The sequence below is a fragment of the Triticum aestivum genome, chromosome 7A, assembly GCF_018294505.1.
Source record: "Triticum aestivum cultivar Chinese Spring chromosome 7A, IWGSC CS RefSeq v2.1, whole genome shotgun sequence".
Classification (NCBI taxonomy): Eukaryota; Viridiplantae; Streptophyta; class Magnoliopsida; order Poales; family Poaceae; genus Triticum; species Triticum aestivum.
The window spans coordinates 195,049,843-195,069,579 of NC_057812.1; the positions used below are offsets into that span (position 1 = coordinate 195,049,843).

At 44.9% G+C, this 19,737-nt stretch overlaps 1 protein-coding gene across 1 annotated transcript; it reads right to left on the reverse strand.

The window, feature by feature from the left end:
• Nucleotides 1–2,147: 2,147 nt before the first annotated feature.
• On the reverse strand, nt 2,148–8,808 carry LOC123150437 (serine/threonine-protein phosphatase 4 regulatory subunit 2-A). Its single transcript, XM_044570291.1, has 8 exons — nt 8,631–8,808; nt 7,584–8,131; nt 6,261–6,341; nt 5,826–5,874; nt 5,593–5,701; nt 3,350–3,402; nt 3,150–3,212; nt 2,148–2,970 (listed from the first exon to the last, which is right to left on the reverse strand). The coding sequence occupies exons 2-8, from the start codon at nt 8,111–8,113 to the stop codon at nt 2,617–2,619; spliced, it is 1,239 nt and encodes a 412-aa protein (XP_044426226.1). The 5' UTR covers nt 8,114–8,131; nt 8,631–8,808; the 3' UTR covers nt 2,148–2,616.
• Nucleotides 8,809–19,737: the final 10,929 nt, after the last annotated feature.

Consider the following 19,737-nt stretch of genomic DNA (forward strand, 5'->3'; position numbering starts at 1 on the left):
TGGTAAGTCTTCAAGGTAGACTTCCAAACCTTCACAGACTTCGTTCACCGGCGATCCACAATGACTCTTGGATGCTCAGAACGCGACGCCTAACCGGCTGGAGGATTCACAGTCCTCAAGTGTAATAAGTCTTCAGATCACACAGACAGGAAGACTTCAGTGATGCCTAACACTCTTTGGCTCTGGGTGTTTAGGGCTTTGTCCTCGCAAGGAATTCTCTCTCAAAGGCTTCGAGGTGGGTTGCTCTCAAACGACAAAAGCCGTACACTAACTCTGAGCAGCCAACCAATTTATGGTGTAGGGGGTGGGCTATTTATAGCCACTAGGCAATCCGACCTAATTTGTCCGAAATGACCCTGGGTCACTAAGGAACTGACACGTGTTTCAACGGTCAGATTTCAAACACACACGGCAACTTTACTTGAGCTACAAGCAAAGCTGACTTATTCAGCTCTGGATAAGATTTGCTCTCATTGTCTTCGCTCGAAGACATAGGATTTTGGTTAAGCATCACTTCAGTCATTCTGACTGGTTCACTTGGACCCCACTTAACAGTACGATGGTTCCTATGACTCAACAAAGAAGAAAATGAAACAACGAAACAACTAAGTCTTCGCGCTCCATAGTCTTCACAAAATGTCTTCTCTTGTCATAGTCTTCAATGTGAATACATTCACATACCACCTTTGTCTTTAATGTCTTCATACATTTTTAGGGGTCATCTCCGGTAGGTAAATTGAATCAATGAGGGACTTCTACCTGTGTTATCCTGCAATTCTCACAAACACATTAGTCCTTCAACCAGGTTTATCGTCAATACTTCAAAATCAACTAGAGGTGGCACTAGATGCACTTACACCTCCTCTCCAAACGACGGGATTGCGCCGCGAGTAGGGCCCTGGTGTACGTGGCGCTCGCCGCAGGCGAGCTCGTCGGGCGGCGTCACGGCAAGGCGGCGCGGCGCGAGCACTTCCACGGACTTCCCGTCTCCTCAAGCTTCTCCACCAACGCCCGTGTGCTCGACCGCGAGGGCCGCCACGACGTCGGCCGTGACCTGCTCGACGAAATGCCGCTGCCTACTTGAACCTCAACACTGCTCCTGGGGATGTAACGAGTGGAAAATTTTGCGCCCCCATGCTAAAATTTTCGCCGGCAGCCCCCCAAGCGGCGGAAGAAATGCCTCCTGGGGGTGCCAACGAGTGGAGATGCTCTAAGCACATAGGCTCCTGAACTTTGGCCACATTGCGTGAGATTGATAAGAGCAGACAAGAAAGAGGATATAGTTTTGCTGACAGCGACGGCATTCAAGCACATCATGTAGCATTGCCGGAATACCATACATACATCGACACGTACGATGCCACCATTCAACGATCGAGTTGAGTACCGAGTGCCCTATCCTTCATGGCACCTCGCAGCACACCAAAGGGAAAGAGGGTCTAATAATTAACCAATCGTAATATGGTTTGCTGCGTTTCTACTACTGACTTATAACATGAAAAGAAATCCATTATATAAATCCAAGCAATCTGGACAGGGCAATATATTTGTATTACTTTCAAGGATAATGATCACGCAAGGCACCAGCAGACGGTTAAATTATCCTACATAGTACATGATTCTCATAAGGTGCTAGGATAAATATCATTTACCGATGAAAGAATGGTGAATATATGACATTGTAGAAAACAAGAGTATTTCGCAAAACAAATAAAAAAAATACAAGAGTTGCCAATAGAACTCCGACACAAAATAATCCATGGAACAAGTGGTTTTCATTTGCAAAAATCGTAGAACACCTTATAATCGTACTCTCTTACTAATCCAGTGACTGAAACGCATCAAAGAAATGCATCGCCATTCAACCTTCGAAATTAAGACGCTGGTGATCTATCGTGATTTGAGACACCCAGCATATGAACCAATTCAAGATCGACACAAGTCCAAGAGCTTCTTGTGTCATCATGGGACGACAACAAAATCCTGGTTAGTGTCACATCGTCAGTTTAACACAAACGCTACTGTCAACATGAGACAGCAGCACAAACATTACTAATACACAAAGCTTGCATCGACAGAAAAGCACGAATACGGTGGCGTGCACTCATAAACAACCGCAGATGACAGTGGGATGTGCTAAGAAACACTAGAAGGTCAATACGCAGCCCAGGTTAATTGCTTCACAGTAAAAATGGGGCAGGAAAGATGTCACTTTCTAATGATGCACAAGTTCACTACAGTACAAATTGCAAAAAAGGATAGCCAAATATCCAATTTGACTAACCTTGGGTACATCATAACTTTTGGCACCTGGAAGTGAAGTGAAGAAGTCCACATACTTTCAGGTGACAACCAAGGAGAATGTGCCATCGCCATTTTGAGTACATTTTTCCTCAGAGAATTTCATTCATCTCAACCATGGTCAAGATATCCATTTCCATCTTCGACGGCTCACTACAACTTTAAAGCATAAAGCACGACCCCCTAATCATATTGTCTATGGGCGCGATTCATGGGAGAACCACATAGCATAATCAGCTAGGCACAGAGATGTCACAATAGCTGGATTGTTAAAGAGAGCTGCACTAGGTCTTCTGGCCTTCGCTGTGAGTGAGCTCAACTTTGTGAATCTGGAGCTTTTTCACTGGCATTAACTGTTTCACAAGCAACTGCAGTAACTGAGTTGGCGTCAGGGTTAACATCTGGAATTTGATCAGGCTTCTCCTCCTGCATCTCGACATCATGGCTACCAGGCAGCCCCTCCGCTTCTGCGTCAGCCATCTCTTCATCACCATCACCTCCTGCATACTGTGTTCCATTGGGCACTGCAGCAGGATGCTCTGCCGGCCTTTCAGGCTCTACATCAACAGAACCTGTGTTTTCTGTGATCACTGGTCCTTCTGAATTTGGCCCATGAGCAGTAGGGTAGGGTTCAGTACACTTAGTTATGGTAGACGTGACTAGGAGGTTCTGCAAATAAGAGAGCTTAAAATTGGTAAAAACGATCAATTTCATTTTACAAAGAACTGCATTTAACCTACTAGCTGCTATTTCAAGCAACGGCTCAATAAATGGACAAGTCAAGACAGCACAGGGTAACAGAGCAAAGAACTAGATACAAAATGATGGTGAAAGTTCAGTTAGCAAACCTTCTCCAAGGCCAAAGCAAGCTTCGACAATTTTGTGTATGTTCCTTTTGGATCCAACAAAATCTGTCAACACGGAACTAGTGTAAGACTCGTTTTGAAGCAACACCAATGCAACACAGAATGAAGGTATAACCTTCTGCGAGTAACTACAGATCGCTAATAGAAACTTTAGAAGCAGATTCAAAGGGAAAATACATCACCTCACAAAGCCTTTGAAGTGTAAACGGAGGACCCTCTTCAAACCTCAAGAGAGCTGCAGAAATGTGCAAACAAAATGATCACAGATATGGCATGGTCCACAGGAAGTACATCAGATATCACCTCTTAACATCTATATTGAGGTTGAACCAACAAATCTGCAAGGTCTTCTATGAATTCAAGTGGAGATCCACTTCTAAGGCTCCATTATGGTTGTTTTGAGTGTGCAAATCTCAGTAGAATCACACTAGGACATTTTGGAGATCCACTTCTAAGGCTAGCTATTTTTTTTTAACACAAAATAAAGTTATATCTGAAACAATAAAACAAACAACAAAGCCATTAGTCCCAAACAAGTTGGGGTAGGCCAAAGAACTGCCAAAGAATTTATTTTAACCTAAATATGATTAGCCAAAGAACAGCTAGAGTAGTTTGTCCACATCAGCTTTGAAAATAAACACATCACACTGAGACCAAACCGAGTCTAGGTGTCCAGTGGAAAAAACATACAATTGAACTCTAGCAAAGTGACATACCCACAAGCAATTCAAAACCCATCTAATGCTGCCCTTATTTTAACCACACGACATAATTCCAAATATAAGATAGAAAAACATGTCAGGGATTTCTGAAACAACACGCCAACAATTTCAGTAACATAACTGAAATTTTCCAAACATGCTCTCTTATTCATGTTCTTAGAAGTAGATGTCCAGCAGTATATTTGTGGAGAGAATTCCTTATTTGGCCCTTTCTTAAAATTTGCTTCCCTTTTGGCCCTCAAAAATATATTTTTCCCTTTTTGACACTCAATTTTCATTTTGTTCCCTTCATGACACTTCCTTCAGTTTTGGCACTTCACAATGTTACGTCTAACGTGAAAATACCGTTTTACCCCTGGTGTATTATGTGACCAAAATTATTTACAAGTCAAAAGCAGTGGTAATGTGAGATGTTCTGTCTTGACTACATGAGCAAATGAAAAAAAAAATCTACAATTTTACCACCGCGTAACGGATATGAATCAAATCATGCTCGAGTTCATATATCACATCTTCGGATCCCTCGGCGTGGCCAGCGGCCGCCAAGACAGAGTCCGCGTTCGGCGCTGCTCCCTGATGTCTCTACGTCAAGAACTCGGCTCCCAGAATACACAGGTGAGCAGCTCGTCTTGTCGCGTCACACACCCACACAAACTAAAATACAACAGTAGCTAGCACACGCACCCTGCGCGAGCGGCAGCACACACACCCAGCGCGAGCTGCAACACACACAAGCACACATCACAAACTCACGACACGCGGCAGCACACAGACTAGCACACATCACACACGCACACGGAAGCACACGCGTTGCATGCCCTAATGCTAAAAACATGCACGACGACGAGCATGAAGACCCTTCTCCGCCACTGCGCCACCATGGCCGTCGAGGCCGAGAACGCACGACCCTTCTCCGCTGCGCTACCATGGCCGTCTATGGCTGCTGCAGGTCTGTGGCCCTCCTCCGTCGCCCCTGCATGGCCGCCCGACGCCGATACCGTATGGCCCAAGGCCGCTGCCCCGCCATGACCCTCCTCCACCTTTGCTCCATGGCCGCCCGACGCCGCGCTGCACAGGCCGCCGTCCGCCGTCAATCCGCAGCAACAGCATCGGTCTTGCACTCCGATATATCGCACCATCACTCTCTCAGCCTCGCGCCGCCGCCGTTTGCCTCGTACAATTACCACACCATAGTCGAGAGAGAAGATGCGTTGGAGATTCTTTTTACCAATGAGCTAAAGCAGGGGTAAAAACGACCTTTCATGTTGCACTTCACGGTGTTGGTGGTCAAAACTGACAGAAGTGTCATGAAGGGAACAAAACAAAATTTAAGTGTCAAAAAGAGAAAAATATATTTTTGAGGGCCAAAAAGGGAAGCAAATTTTAAGAAAGGGTCAAATAAGGAATTCTCTCATATTTGTGCCTGGACTGAAATGACATAAAAGAGTCCAGTTCATATTCTTAAAGGTCAACATGAATTGCGCCTGGATTGTGAACCATACTGAATTTAATAAGCTGAACTTAGTGAGAGGACACTAGGAGTCTGGGACCATATGAGATTATAAGGGTTTGAGAATTACATATACGTATCATATAATATAGAGAATTTTGTTAAAACTTTAACATCGGAACAGCAGCAAATTAAGACTCGAGACAAATTATCTTTGGTAGAAACTGAGAAAACTGAAGATTCATAACAGTACCATCATTGAGCTGGCTAAACAGCTCTGAGTGCGTCTCTCTAAATAAGGAATTCTGTTGCTGCCCGTCCTCTTGGATTGCCATTTGAGCCTCAGAATATTCACCCAAGACCTTGATGTGTGAAATGATGGAAATCAGTTCAGAAAATAAGTAAAGCTACTATAGTCTGATGAACATAGCCAATACAACGATCTAGAAACAATGTGAAACTTTTTGATGGCATACCTCCCCATACCTGCATCAATTGGAGAGACAACAATCTCTTGAGAAAACTCCAGTCGTGCCTGTAAGACGGAAGTTAATCCCAAGGCCAAGAGTAGAAGTAATCCCACTATAGTAATTTTGTCCAAATGCCCCTGACCATCTCTCTTGAAAATAACACGTGAACAGCTAAATCAACCTAAAGTTTGGTTCACCTAGAAGAATAAAACTACTAAAAGTAGCACTAAGGGGGTTACTTCTTTTCAAATGATAGCTATTAACCCAATGAAACACATTTTATCCAAAGAGAAAACACATGAGGAAGAAAACTGAATTACAAATTGCAGACCTCGAACACAAATATGAAGCATGAAGTTGCTTGCGACATTCAAGAACCTCTAAGTAAGATTTAAAGTATGTAAATTCATCAGGGATTGGAATCTAGGGAGCAATGGATCCAGTATTATACCAGAACTTCCCCGTCTCAGCTATAACTTCGATGATGGCTCTCATTTCCTCAGGAGTAACATTGACAGCTCCGTCATCATCCCTATAATGAAATACATTTTTCGAATGTTTAGAACCAAATAAAAAAACTGGATTCAGCAAATTGTGTATTTAAATATTAACAAGTTGAAATATCAAAATGTCTAGCTATGTTACTTACTGCAATTTTAAGTCAATGAGTTTAAGATAAGAGTATATGTATGTGTTGCAAGAAAAAAAATCCCATCTTACAGTCATAGCATGAATTTTGAAGGCCGAATATATCACTGAATAGTTAAATAAACTTAACCCGATGCAGACCGAGTGTGAGAACATGAAAGGGGAAGGTGTGTACTTGCTTGTTCTGTTATCTTGTGTCCAAACAGATTTTTATTTCTATATTTGAAATGCACTGAATATGCATTAGTGTGAACCATCTATACTTGTATGGGTGAGTGCTCATATTTTACTCACACATACAATCTGTCTTGATATAAGTGAACACTCTCCCACCTCCCGTGTGAGTGAGGTGAGAGAAAATGCCTATAGATGGTTCCTCGAAGAAAAGAAGATGTACACATCTCTGCACTCATAAACATTTAATGCAATTTCTATGTTTGTTGAAATCAGAAGCAATATGAAATTACGAACTTGGTTCTATTCAAGCATATCACCAACTCAGCAACAAGTTGACAGTGATCACAATGAATATACAACATCGCCAATACAGTATTGATATGGCATGGGAAATGAAAGCAACCACAATGTAGTGATGTAATAGATCTAAACAAATTACAAATTCTAGGGAAATACAGGGTTGGATAAACATTTGAATGCAAACCATACAGAAAAGAAAGTGAGAATGACCCCAAAGAAAATGCATAGCCATGGGGTGATGTGATAGTGCGAGTCTGCAAGAGAAAAGAAGTGATTGTGTGTTTAATGGACGGAAAAATGTGCGTCAGCACAATGGTTGTTGGATTCTTATTTCACCATTCTTTAACTTTACTTGCATTCAGGTTAGCTGGTATGCACAAGCATCTACCTGGCCTCACTTCAAACTCATACAAGCAACCAATGCAGCAATAGCCACGCATCACACATCCCTCAGTGATAACCAATTATTGTCCAGGTAACATGGGCATCTTTATCCTCTGTACTCTATGTCTCTACCCAAGTACCCATGCATGCACAGATAAGCTTCACTACCTAACAATCATTGAAAGCTTCTAGTGAAAAGGAAAAGGACAATAATTAAAGCTAGATCTACAGAACCACAGCGGCCACACAAATTAGAATGGATTACCCGTGCTTCCTGTCCTGGGTGGTCGCATCCTTGATAGGATGATCCGCGTCAGCAGCTGCTTCAGTCATCACCATGGGTGCTGCCACGCCATCAGCACGCTGATCTGCATCTACATCTGCTTCAATCATCACCATGGGTGCTGCCACGGCGCCAACACGCGGTTCTGCGTCGACCGCCTCCTCTGGAACCACCATAGGCACTGTCGAGCCCTCAACACGCTGGTCTGCATTGACAGCTGCCTCTGGCACCACCATAGGAACTGTCGAGCCCTCGACATGCTGGTCTGCGTTGACAGCTGCCTCTGGTACCACCACAGGCGCTGTCAAGCCCTCGACATGCTGGTCCGCTTGGACAGCCGCCTCCGGCACCACCATGGGCACTGAAGAGCGCTCGATATCCTGCTCTGCGTCAACAGACGCCTCTGGCACCACCATGGGCACCGTCGAGCCCTCGACGGGCTGACCTGCATGGTCAGCCGCCTCCGGAGCCACCCTGGGCACCGTCGAGTTCTCCGTCGCCGCACCCTCCATTCCCAACTCTTCCGACAACTGCAAAAGGCAACAATTCTTAGACAAGAAATTCAGCTATTCACCACATCGTCCTGATTCCCTTAAACATCACTAATCTTTCCACATCCTAGCTAACGTAGGCAGTGGCAGTCTCGTCATCTTCCCCGCATCTCCCATGGAAGCACCCCTTCCCCATCTCGAAATAAAGATTCATCTTAGCGCTACAGCCACATGCTAGCTCCCCTGCGCCCCCAACCCTAGCTAGCTCATGGCCACGACGTATCCGCGTCCCAACAGCATGTACCACCACCACCAATCACGGCCAAATCACGGAACGGACGACCGCATCGAGGCAATGGGACGGCACCGAACCAGCACCCACGCAATATCCGGGACTCGAGCCTCCCCATGCCCAATCAACAGACGCGGCAACAAGCACGCTCCCGATCCAAACCAGCAAGGGAGGGCTCCGCGGAACCCGAAAGCCGGGAGAAGCGAGAGCCAAGGAGTGCGGGAAGGGGGGGAAGGAGGGGCGCACCTAGGACCTCGCTTTCCTGCGGCGGTGGTGGCGGAATGGTGGCCGGGCGGGGCGAGCTCCGTGCGGCGGCCTGAGGAGCGGCGAGTGGGAGGCCGGCTGCGCGAGGGGCCTGCCTGGCTGGCAACCTGGCTAGGGTGAATCAGGACGAGAGAAGGTTGGGTGGAATCAGGATCGAACTATCTATATCTATATCTATATACCTATATATATCTACTATTAAAGCAAGGTGATATTCTTGGTTTCGTCCCGCTTGGATGTCGTTTCATATTTTAAATTGTGGCTACTCGAGGTGGTACAAAATTTAGTCTGCCGGTCCGATACAAAAACTGTAACAAAAATTCGTACGTCGCCATAGCAAGCCGAGATGGGCCGGCCCATCGGCCGACGCTATACCACAGCGCCAAAGTGTGCTCTTGTCAAAAAATAAAAAAAGAAAGAAAAGTGTGACATCAGGAATCGTACCGGGGTGGTAGAGGAGGTAACTGGGACGTGTTATCCAATACACTAGACAACTTCGCGTGTCAGCTTCCAAATCTTGATTTATTATTAAACAATACAAGCAGCAGCACCTGATCCAAACACATACGTGAATATTTTGCAAAGTTGTGAACACAAAATTTAAACTCGATCATTTTTTAAAAAGAAACAAGTTTTTAAATTTGGACTTTCTGTAAAATATGAACAATGTTTTTTAAAAAATAGGAGGTATTGTACTCGAATTTTGAATATTTTTTAAGCACGAACATTTTATAAAATTAAAACATGATTTAAAAAATACTAAAAAATGATTCAACGACGTGATTCTGTTTTTAGATGGATCCAGACGTGATTCTCCTATTTACGTAGAAAGAAAGTTGTTTTTTTATTACTCCCTCCGTTCACTTTTATAAGACGTTTCAGGCAGTTTGACATTGAACTGTTTTAGGTGATGTCTGAATTGTGTACAACGTCTTATAAAAGTAAACAAAGCGAGTACAAAAAATGGTAGGATTGTTTCTGGGGCAAGCCTCGATTGCTCATACCTAAAATTCATATACGTCATCCTCATCTCGCATGTTACACCTTTCCCTCGGTGACCCCACCTGGTTTTTATCTCAAACCAAACGATCACCATTTTCTTCACAAAAAAGGAAACAATGGCTGCAATCAATCGACGATGATCACAATCGACACCCCTAACCCTACGAACCCTTGGCTCTCTGTCCTTCCAAACTAAGTTTCTATGGTTCTGGTTGTGCCAACCCAATTGCTGCCGCCGCTTAGGATGCCTACGGCGAGCTGGAGGATGTGGAGGCAGTGGTGATAGTCACAAATGAGGCGAAGGAGCTCGGCAGCATGAGCGTCGCGGATGTGCACATGTGGCCTGAGTGCATCGATGATATGGGGCGGCTCATGCAACGATGATGGTGAAATCATAAGGGCGTCTTGCATGATGATAGAGAAATGGTGGAAGGATAACGGGGATGGTGAGATTCTATGATGATAGTTTCATTACCCGTTGCAACGCACGGGCATTTTTGCTAGTATTACAAAACAGTAATTAGCCACCTACGGCTTTCCACAGCGATTTGACGTCTGCAGCCGTTAGATTAGGCTTTTCAACGTCCCAGATACCGTGAGCATACCTGCCCTGCGTAGCCTCCCGTCTTTTACAATCAAGCCCAACGTAATCGGGCTGCTACTCCTCAGACCAACCTGGCCGAGACTCCTTGGGCCACGCGGGCACGAAGGGGTGACTTTTTTATCGGGCTATTTTCATTTGTAGCTAATCGCGGAGTGATTAAAAAAACATGGAATGAACGAGGTTGCATGCAATCGTGTGGACTGTGGAGCGATGCAAATCAATTATGTTGGCTTAATCGACGCAGCACCCATGCATGCCCGATTTAAGCCGACCTACATTTCTATCGGTGAATGCGGTTAGCAGATACGCGCGTTTAATTGCTTTTCGTAGCTGACTCCAATTAAATACTTGCGATAAGACCGATCGAGATGGTGAGGTTGCTAGTGGCCGGCGTCGCCTCTGAGCCTGGTGGAGGCCGTCTTCACCGTCGGGAGGAGCAAGACGGGGTCGTCTTGGACGCAGCAGTGCGCCGAGGAGCAGCACGAGACGACTGGATCTGGCATTGTCCAACTTGGGCGGAGGAGGGCCTCAATCAGAGCAGGGAGTGGACCCATGCCAAATTAAGGATAGTATAACCACACATAAAGCGAGCCCTCACAACAATTTGAATTTTCGGATGTCCGTTTTCATGATCTGGACGTCCTTGGCCGTCAGATCTGCTCTAGAAAGCGATCTGGCTCGCACTGCGTCAAATTAAGGCCAAGGAATGTAGGCTGGCTTAAATGGGGCATGCACTGGTGCTGCGTCGATTAAGCGAACATAATTGATTTGCCTCGCTTCACACGATTGCATGCAGCCTCGTTCATCCCACGTTTTTTTAATCACTCTGCGATAGCTACAAATGGAAATAGCCCGATAAAATAGTCACCCCTTCGTGTCCTCGTGGCCCAAGGGGTCTCGGCCCAGGTTGGTTTGAGGAGTAGCATCCCGATTACATTGGGCTTGATTGTAAAAGACGGGAGGCTACGCAATGTGGGGATGCTCACGGTATCTCGGACGCCGAAAAGCCTAATCTGATGACTATAGACATCAAACCGCTGCGGAAAGCCTTATGTGGCTTAGTTTTACTGTTTTGTAATTTGGCGCGGGTCCACTCCCTGCTCCGGTTGAGGCCCTCCTCCGCTGGAGTTGGACGACGCCAGATCCAGCCGCCGCGTGCTGCTCCTCGGCGCACTGTTGCGCCCAAGGCGACCCTGTCTTGCTCCTCCCGACGGTGAGGACGGCCTCCACCAGGCTCAGAGGCGACGCCGACCACTAGCAACCTCACCATCCCAACCGCTCTTATTGCAAGTATTTAATTGGAGTCAGTTGCGGAAAGCAATTAAACGTGCATATCTGCTAACCGCATTGACCCATAGGAATGTAAGTCCGCTTAAATCGGGCATGCACTGGTGCTGCGTCGATTAAGCGAACATAATTGATTTGCCTCGCTCCACACGATTGCATGCAGCCTCGTTCATCCCACAATTTTTGTCGACGGAGCAGCGTGCCGCGGACCGAGTCCGAAGCGCTTCTCCGGCGAGCATGGCTACGGGTCTCGTGAGCATGACGTTCGTCGGCGCAAACTTTTGGCGGGGATGGCCACGTGCGAGATGCACCACCCACGGCACGCACGCATCCATTAGAGCGCATCATCGACGGTTGCTGCTCCTTCATTCCACACGATGTCCCGAAGGACGACGGCGTTCTGACAATCGAGAGAACACACGGCAGCGGTCGTGCGGACCCGTAAGGCCGGCGTCATCTAGGTGAGCCCAAATTCCATTCCTTTCTATTCTATTTCAAACTTTTGGGCTCTGTTTTTGAGAATTTCAAAATGGGAAAAATTCTAGGGTTAGGGTTTCTGATGATTTGGGAAAAAAATCAAGTGATTCATCTGATTCCCCCTCCTTCCATTTGCTTAAGAGGAAACAAAAACAGTGCTAGCTGACAAAAATTGATCCGGAAGCATGGCATACACTACTGCAGGATGCTGCTAACGCGACACTACGATCAGAGACACTTTGACAAATTTGTGTGCGATGCATTAATCGAAAATGGTGGTGTAAAAAATCGTCAAAAAAGATGCAAACCGTTTGTGATGGTGGATACATCAAACACGGTTCAGATTTTAGTTGCGTGTGCGATGTTGGGCATACGGTTGATCCATACGAACTGTTTGTAATTAGACGGAACAACAGAAACGGGCAGTCATATCAATGTGTGCGCGCTATACGACATACAGTTCGCTCCGATGAACTGTTTGCTATTAGGGAAAGCAATAGAAACGGGCAGCCAGATCAAGGCGTGTGTGATATACGGCATACGGTTCACTCGAATGAACTGTTTTCGATTAGCGAAGAGAACAGAAATGATTCAACTTAATAAGATGTGTGTGATACGTGGCAAATAGGTCTGTAATCGGATATGTGTGGGAAGACCGATAACAACACAGATGATTCTTGTTAATAAGCCATGTGTGTTGTGAGCAAATGATTGTTGGTATACAATTGTCAGTGATTGATGAAATCATCACCGAAGGGTTACATTCTTTAGTCCGTGTGCAATGTGATTTGCTCTGTTCGCACAACATCTACGCTCTGTCTACAGAGTATCAACATATATACTTAAAAAGACAACATTACAAAACCAAATTAAGCATACAATTACACAAGTGACTGTTGGGGAACGTAGCATAAATTCAAAATTTTTCTACGTGTCACCAAGATCTATCTATGGAGTCATCTAGCAACAAGGGAGGAGTGGATCTACATACCCTTGTAGATCGCGCGCGGAAGCGTTCAAGAGAACGGGGTTGATGGAGTCGTACTCGTCGTGATCCAAATCACCGATGATCCTAGCGCCGAACGGACGGCACCTCCGCGTTCAACACACGTACGGAGCAGCGACGTCTCCTCCTTCTTGATCCAGCAAGGGGGAGAAGAGGTTGATGGAGATCCAGCAGCACGACGGCGTGATGGTGGAAGTAGCGGGATTCCAACAGGGCTTCGCCAAGCGCTGCGGGAGGAGGGAGATGTGTCATGGGAGGGAGAGGGAGGCGCCAGGGCTTAGGTTGGGCTGCCCTCCCTTTCCCCCACTATATATAGGGCCAAGGGAGAGGGGGAGGGTGCAGCCTTGCCCCTTCCTCCAAGGAAGGGTGCGGCCAAGGGGGGAGGAGTCCATCCTCCCCAAGGCACCTCGGAGGTGCCTTCCCCTTTTAGGACTCTCCCCTCCTCTTGTCCCTTTGGCGCATGGGCCTCTTGGGGCTGGTGCCCTTGGCCCATGTAGGCCAAGGCGCACCCCCTACAGCCCATGTGGCCCCCGGGGCAGGTGGCCCCACCCGGTGGACCCCCGGGACCCTTCCGGTGGTCCCGGTACAATACCGATGACCCCGAAACTTGTCCCGATGGCCGAAATAGCACTTCCTATATATAATTCTTTACCTCCGGACCATTCCGGAACTCCTCGTGACGTCCGGGATCTCATCCGGGACTCCGAACAACTTTCGGGTTACCGCATACTAATATCTCTATAACCCTAGCGTCACCGAACCTTAAGTGTGTAGACCCTACGGGTTCGGGAGACATGCAGACATGACCGAGATGACTCTCCGGTCAATAACCAACAGCGGGATCTGGATACCCATGTTGGCTCCCACATGTTCCACGATGATCTCATCGGATGAACCACGATGTCAAGGACTTAATCAATCCCGTATACAATTCCCTTTGTCTAGCGGTACGATACTTGCCCGAGATTCGATCGTCGGTATCCCGATACCTTGTTCAATCTCGTTACCGGCAAGTCTCTTTACTCGTTTCGTAACACATCATCCCGTGATCAACTCCTTGATCACATTGTGCACATTATGATGATGTCCTACCGAGTGGGCCCAGAGATACCTCTCCGTTTACACGGAGTGACAAATCCCAGTCTCGATTCGTGCCAACCCAACAGACACTTTCGGAGATACCTGTAGTGTACCTTTATAGCCACCCAGTTACGTTGTGACGTTTGGCACACCCAAAGCACTCCTACGGTATCCGGGAGTTGCACAATCTCATGGTCTAAGGAAATGATACTTGACATTAGAAAAGCTTTAGCATACGAACTACATGATCTTGTGCTAGGCTTAGGATTGGGTCTTGTCCATCACATCATTCTCCTAATGATGTGATCCCGTTATCAACGACATCCAATGTCCATGGTCAGGAAACCGTAACCATCTATTGATCAACGAGCTAGTCAACTAGAGGCTTACTAGGGACATGGTGTTGTCTATGTATCCACACATGTATCTGAGTTTCCTATCAATACAATTCTAGCATGGATAATAAACGATTATCATGAACAAGGAAATATAATAATAACTAATTTATTATTGCCTCTAGGGCATATTTCCAACAGTCTCCCACTTGCACTAGAGTCAATAATCCAGTTCACATCGATATGTGATTAACACTCAAGGTCACATCCCCATGTGACTAACACCCAAAGAGTTTACTAGAGTCAATAATCTAGTTCACATTACCATGTGATTAACACTCGATGAGTTCTGGGTTTGATCATGTTATGCTTGTGAGAGATGTTATAGTCAACGGGTCTGAATCTTTCTGATCCGTATGTACTTCGCAAATCTCTATGTCATCTTGTAGATGCAGCTACTACGCTATATTTGGAGCTATTCCAAATAACTGTTCTACTATACGAATCCAGTTTACTACTCAGAATAATCTGGATTAGTGTCAAAGTTTGCATCGGCGTAACCCTTTACGACGAACTCTTTTACCACCTCCATAATCGAGAAAATTCCTTAGTCCACTAGTTACTAAGGATAACTTTGACTGCTGTCCTGTGATCCATTCTTAGATCACTCTTGTACCCCTTGACTGACTCATGGCAAGGCACATTTCAGGTGCGGTACACAGCATAGCATACTGTAGAGCCTATGTCTTAAGCATAGGGGACGACCTTCGTCCTTTCTCTCTATTCTGCCGTGGTCGAGCTTTAAGTCTTAACTTCATACCTTACAACTCAGGCAAGAACTCCTTCTTTGACTGATCCATCTTGAACACCTTCAAGATCATGTCAAGGTATGTGCTCATTTGAAAGTACCATTAAGCGTTTTGATCTATCCTTATAGATCTTGATGCTCAATGTTCAAGTAGCTTAATCCAGGCTTTCCATTGAAAAACACTTTCCAAATAACCCTATATGCTTTCCAGAAATTCTACGTCATTTCTGATCAACAATATGTCAACAACATATATTCATCAGAAATTCTATAGTGCTCCCACTCACTTCTTTGGAAATACAAGTTTCTCATAAACTTTGTATAAACCCAAAATCTTTGATCATCTCATCAAAGCATACATTCCAACTCCGAGATGCTTACTCCAGTCCTTAGAAGGATTGCTGGAGCTTTGCATACTTATTAGCATCTTTCAGGATTGACAAAACCTTCCGGTTGTATCACATACAACCTTTCCTCAAGAAAATCGTCGAGGAAACAATGTTTTGACATCCTATCTGCAAGATTTCATAAATAATGCAGTAATCGCTAATATAATTCCAACAGACTCTTAGCATCGCTACGAGTGAGAAAGTCTCATCGTAGTCAACTCCTTGAACTTGTCGGAAAACATCTTAACGACAAGTCGAGCTTTCTTAATGGTGATACTTACCATCATTGTCCGTCTTCCTTTTAAAATCCATCTGTACTCAATAGCCTTACGACCATCGAGCTGTTCTGCCAAAGTCTACACTTTGTTTTCATACATGGATCCTCTCTCGGATTTTATGGCCTCGAGCCATTTATCGGAATCCGGGCCCACCATCGCTTCTCCATGGCTCGTAGGTTCATTGTTGTCTAGCAACATGACTTCCAAGACAGGATCACGTACCACTCTGAAGTAGTACGCATCCTTGTCATCCCACGAGGTTTGGTAGTGACTTGATCTGAAGTTTCATGATCACTATCATAAGCTTCCACTTCAATTGGTGTAGGTGCCACAGGAACAACTTCCTGTGCCCTGCCACACACTAGTTGAAGAGACGGTTCAATAACCTCATCAAGTCTCCACCATCCTCCCACTCAATTCTTTCGAGAGAAACTTTTCCTCGAGAAAGGACCCGATTCTAGAAACAATCCCTTATTGCTTTCGGATCTGAGACAGGAGGTATACCCAACTGTTTTGGGTGTCCTATGAAGATGCATTTATCCGCTTTGGGTTCGAGCTTATCAGCCTGAAACTTTTTCACATAAGCGTCGCAGCCCCAAACTTTTAAGAAATGACAGCTTAGGTTTCTCTAAACCATAGTTCATACGGTGTCATCTCATCGGAATTACGTGGTGCCCTATTTAAAGTGAATGTGGTTGTCTCTAATGCCTAACCCATAAACTATCGTGGTAATTCGATAAGAGACATCATGGTATGCATCATATCCAATAGGGTGCAGTTATGATGTTCGGACACACCATCACACTATGGTGTTCCAGGCTGTATTAGTTGTGAAACAATTTCCACAATGTCTTAATTCTGTGCCAAACTCGTAATTCAGATATTCATCTCTATGATCATATCATAGATATTTTATCCTCTTGTCACGACGATCTTTCAACTTCACCCTGAAATTACTTGAACCTTTCAATAATTCAGACTCGTGATTCATCAAGTAAATATACTCAACATCTACTCAAATCATCTGTGAAGTAAGAACATAACGATATCCACTACATGCCTCAGCACTCATTGGACTGCACACATCAAAATGTATTACTTCCAACAAGTTGCTTTCTAGTTCCATTTTACTGAAAACGAGGCTTTCAGTCATCTTGCCCATGTGGTATGATTTGCATGTCTCAAGTGATTCAAAATCAAGTGAGTCCAAACGGTCCATTTGCATGGAGTTTCTTCATGCATATACACCAATAGACATGGTTCGCATGTCTCAAACTTTTCAAAAATGAGTGAGCCCAAAGATCCATCAACATGGAGCTTCTTCATGCGTTTTATACCGATATGACTTAAGTGGCAGTGCCACAAGTAGGTGGTACTATCATTACTATCTTATATCTTTTGGCATGAACATGTGTATCACTATGATCGAGATTCAATGAACCATTCATTTTAGGTGCAAGACCATTGAAGGTATTATTCAAATAAACAGAGTAACCATTATTCTCCTTAAATGAATAACCGTATTGCGATAGACATAATCCAATCATGTCTATGCTCAACGCAAACACCAATCTCGATGGTAGAGGGAGCGTACGATATTTGATCAACCTTGGAAATACTTCCAACACATATCGTCATCTCACCTTTAGCTAGTCTCCGTTTATTCCGTAGCTTTTATTTCGAGTTACTAACACTTAGCAACCGAACCGGTATCTAATACCCTGGTGCTACTAGGAGTACTAGTAAAGTACACATTAACACAATGTATATCCAATATACTTCTATCGACCTTGCCAGCCTTCTCATCTACCAAGTATCTAGGGTAATTCTGCTCCAGTGGCTGTTCCCCTTATTACAGAAGCACTTAGTCTCGGGTTTGGGTTCAACCTTGGGTTTCTTCACTAGAGCAGCAGCTGATTTGCCGTTTCATGAAGTATCCCTTCTTGCCCTTGCCCTTCTTGAAACTAGTGGTTTCACCAACCATCAACAATTGATGCTCCTTCTTGATTTCTACTTTTGTGGTGTCAAACATCGCGAATATCTCAAGGATCATCATATATGTCCCTGATATATTATAGTTCATCACGAAGCTCTAGCAGCTTGGTGGTAATGACTTCGGAGAACCATCACTATTTCATCTGGAAGATCAACTCCCACTCGATTCAAGCGATTGTTGTACTCAGACAATCTGAGCACAAGCTCAACAATTGAGCTTTTCTCCCTTAGTTTGCAGGCTAAGAAAATCGTCGGAGGTCTTATACCTCTTGACGTGGGCACGAGCCTGAAATCCCAATTTCAGCCCTCGAAACATCTCATATGTTTCGCGACGTTTCAAAACGTCTTCGGTGCCTCAACTCTAAACCGTTTAACTGAACTATCACGTAGTTATCAAAATGTGTATGTCAGATGTTCGCAACATCCACAGACAACGTTCGAGGTTCAGCACACTGAGCGGTGCATTAAGGACATAAGCCTTCTATGAAGCAATGAGGACAATCCTCAGTTTACGGACCTAGTCCGCATAATTGCTACTATCAACTTTCAACTAAATTTTCTCTAGGAACATATCTAAACAGTAGAACTGAAGCGCGAGCTACGACATAATTTGCGAAGATCTTTTGACTATGTTCAGGATAATTAAGTTCATCTTATGAACTCCCACTCAGATAGACATCCCTCCAGTCATCTAAGTGATTACATGATCCGAGTCAACTAGGCCGCGTCCGATCATCACGTGAGACGGACTAGTCAACATCGGTGAACATCTTCATGTTGATCGTATCTACCATACGACCCATGCTCGACCTTTCGGTCTCTTGTATTCCGAGGCCATGTCTGTACATGCTAGGCTCGTCAAGTTAACCTAAGTGTTTCGCATGTGTTCCGAGGCCATGTCTGTACATGCTAGGCTCGTTAACACCCGTTGTATTCGAACGTAAGAATCTATCACACCCGATCATCACGTGGTGCTTCGAAACGACGAACTTTCGCAATGGTGCACAGTTAGGGGGAACACTTTCTTGAAATTTTAATGAGGGATCATCTTATTTACTACCATTGTTCTAAGCAAATAAGATGTATTGAACATGATAAACATCACATGCAATCAAATAGTGACATGATATGGCCATCATCACTTTGCTCCTCTTGATCTCCATCTTCGGGGCTCCATGATCATCATCATCACCGGCATGACACCATGATCTCCATCATCATGATCTCTATCATCGTGTCTTCATGAAGTTGTCTTGTCAACTATTACTTCTACTACTACAGCTAACGGTTAGCAATAAAGTAAAGTAATTACATGACGTTTATGTTGACACGCAGGTCATAAATAAATTAAGACAACTCCTAGGGCTCCTGTCGGTTGTCATACTCATCGGCATGCAAGTCGTGATTCCTATTACAAGAACATGATCAATCTCATACATCACATATATCATTCATCACATCCTTTTGGCCATATCACATCACATAGCATACCCTGCAAAAACAAGTTAGACGTCCTCTAATTGTTGTTTGCATGTTTTACGTGGCTGCTATGGGTTTCTAGCAAGAACGTTTCTTACCTACGCAAAAACCACAACGTGATATGCCAATTGCTATTTACCCTTCATAAGGACCCTTTTCATCGAATCCGATCCGACTAAAGTGGGAGAGACAGACACCCGCTAGCCACCTTATGCAACTAGTGCATGTCAGTCGGTGGAACCAGTCTCACGTAAGAGTACGTGTAAGGTCGGTCCGGGCCGCTTCATCCCACAATGCCGCCGAATCAAGATTGGACTAGTAACGGTAAGCATATTGAACAAAATCAACG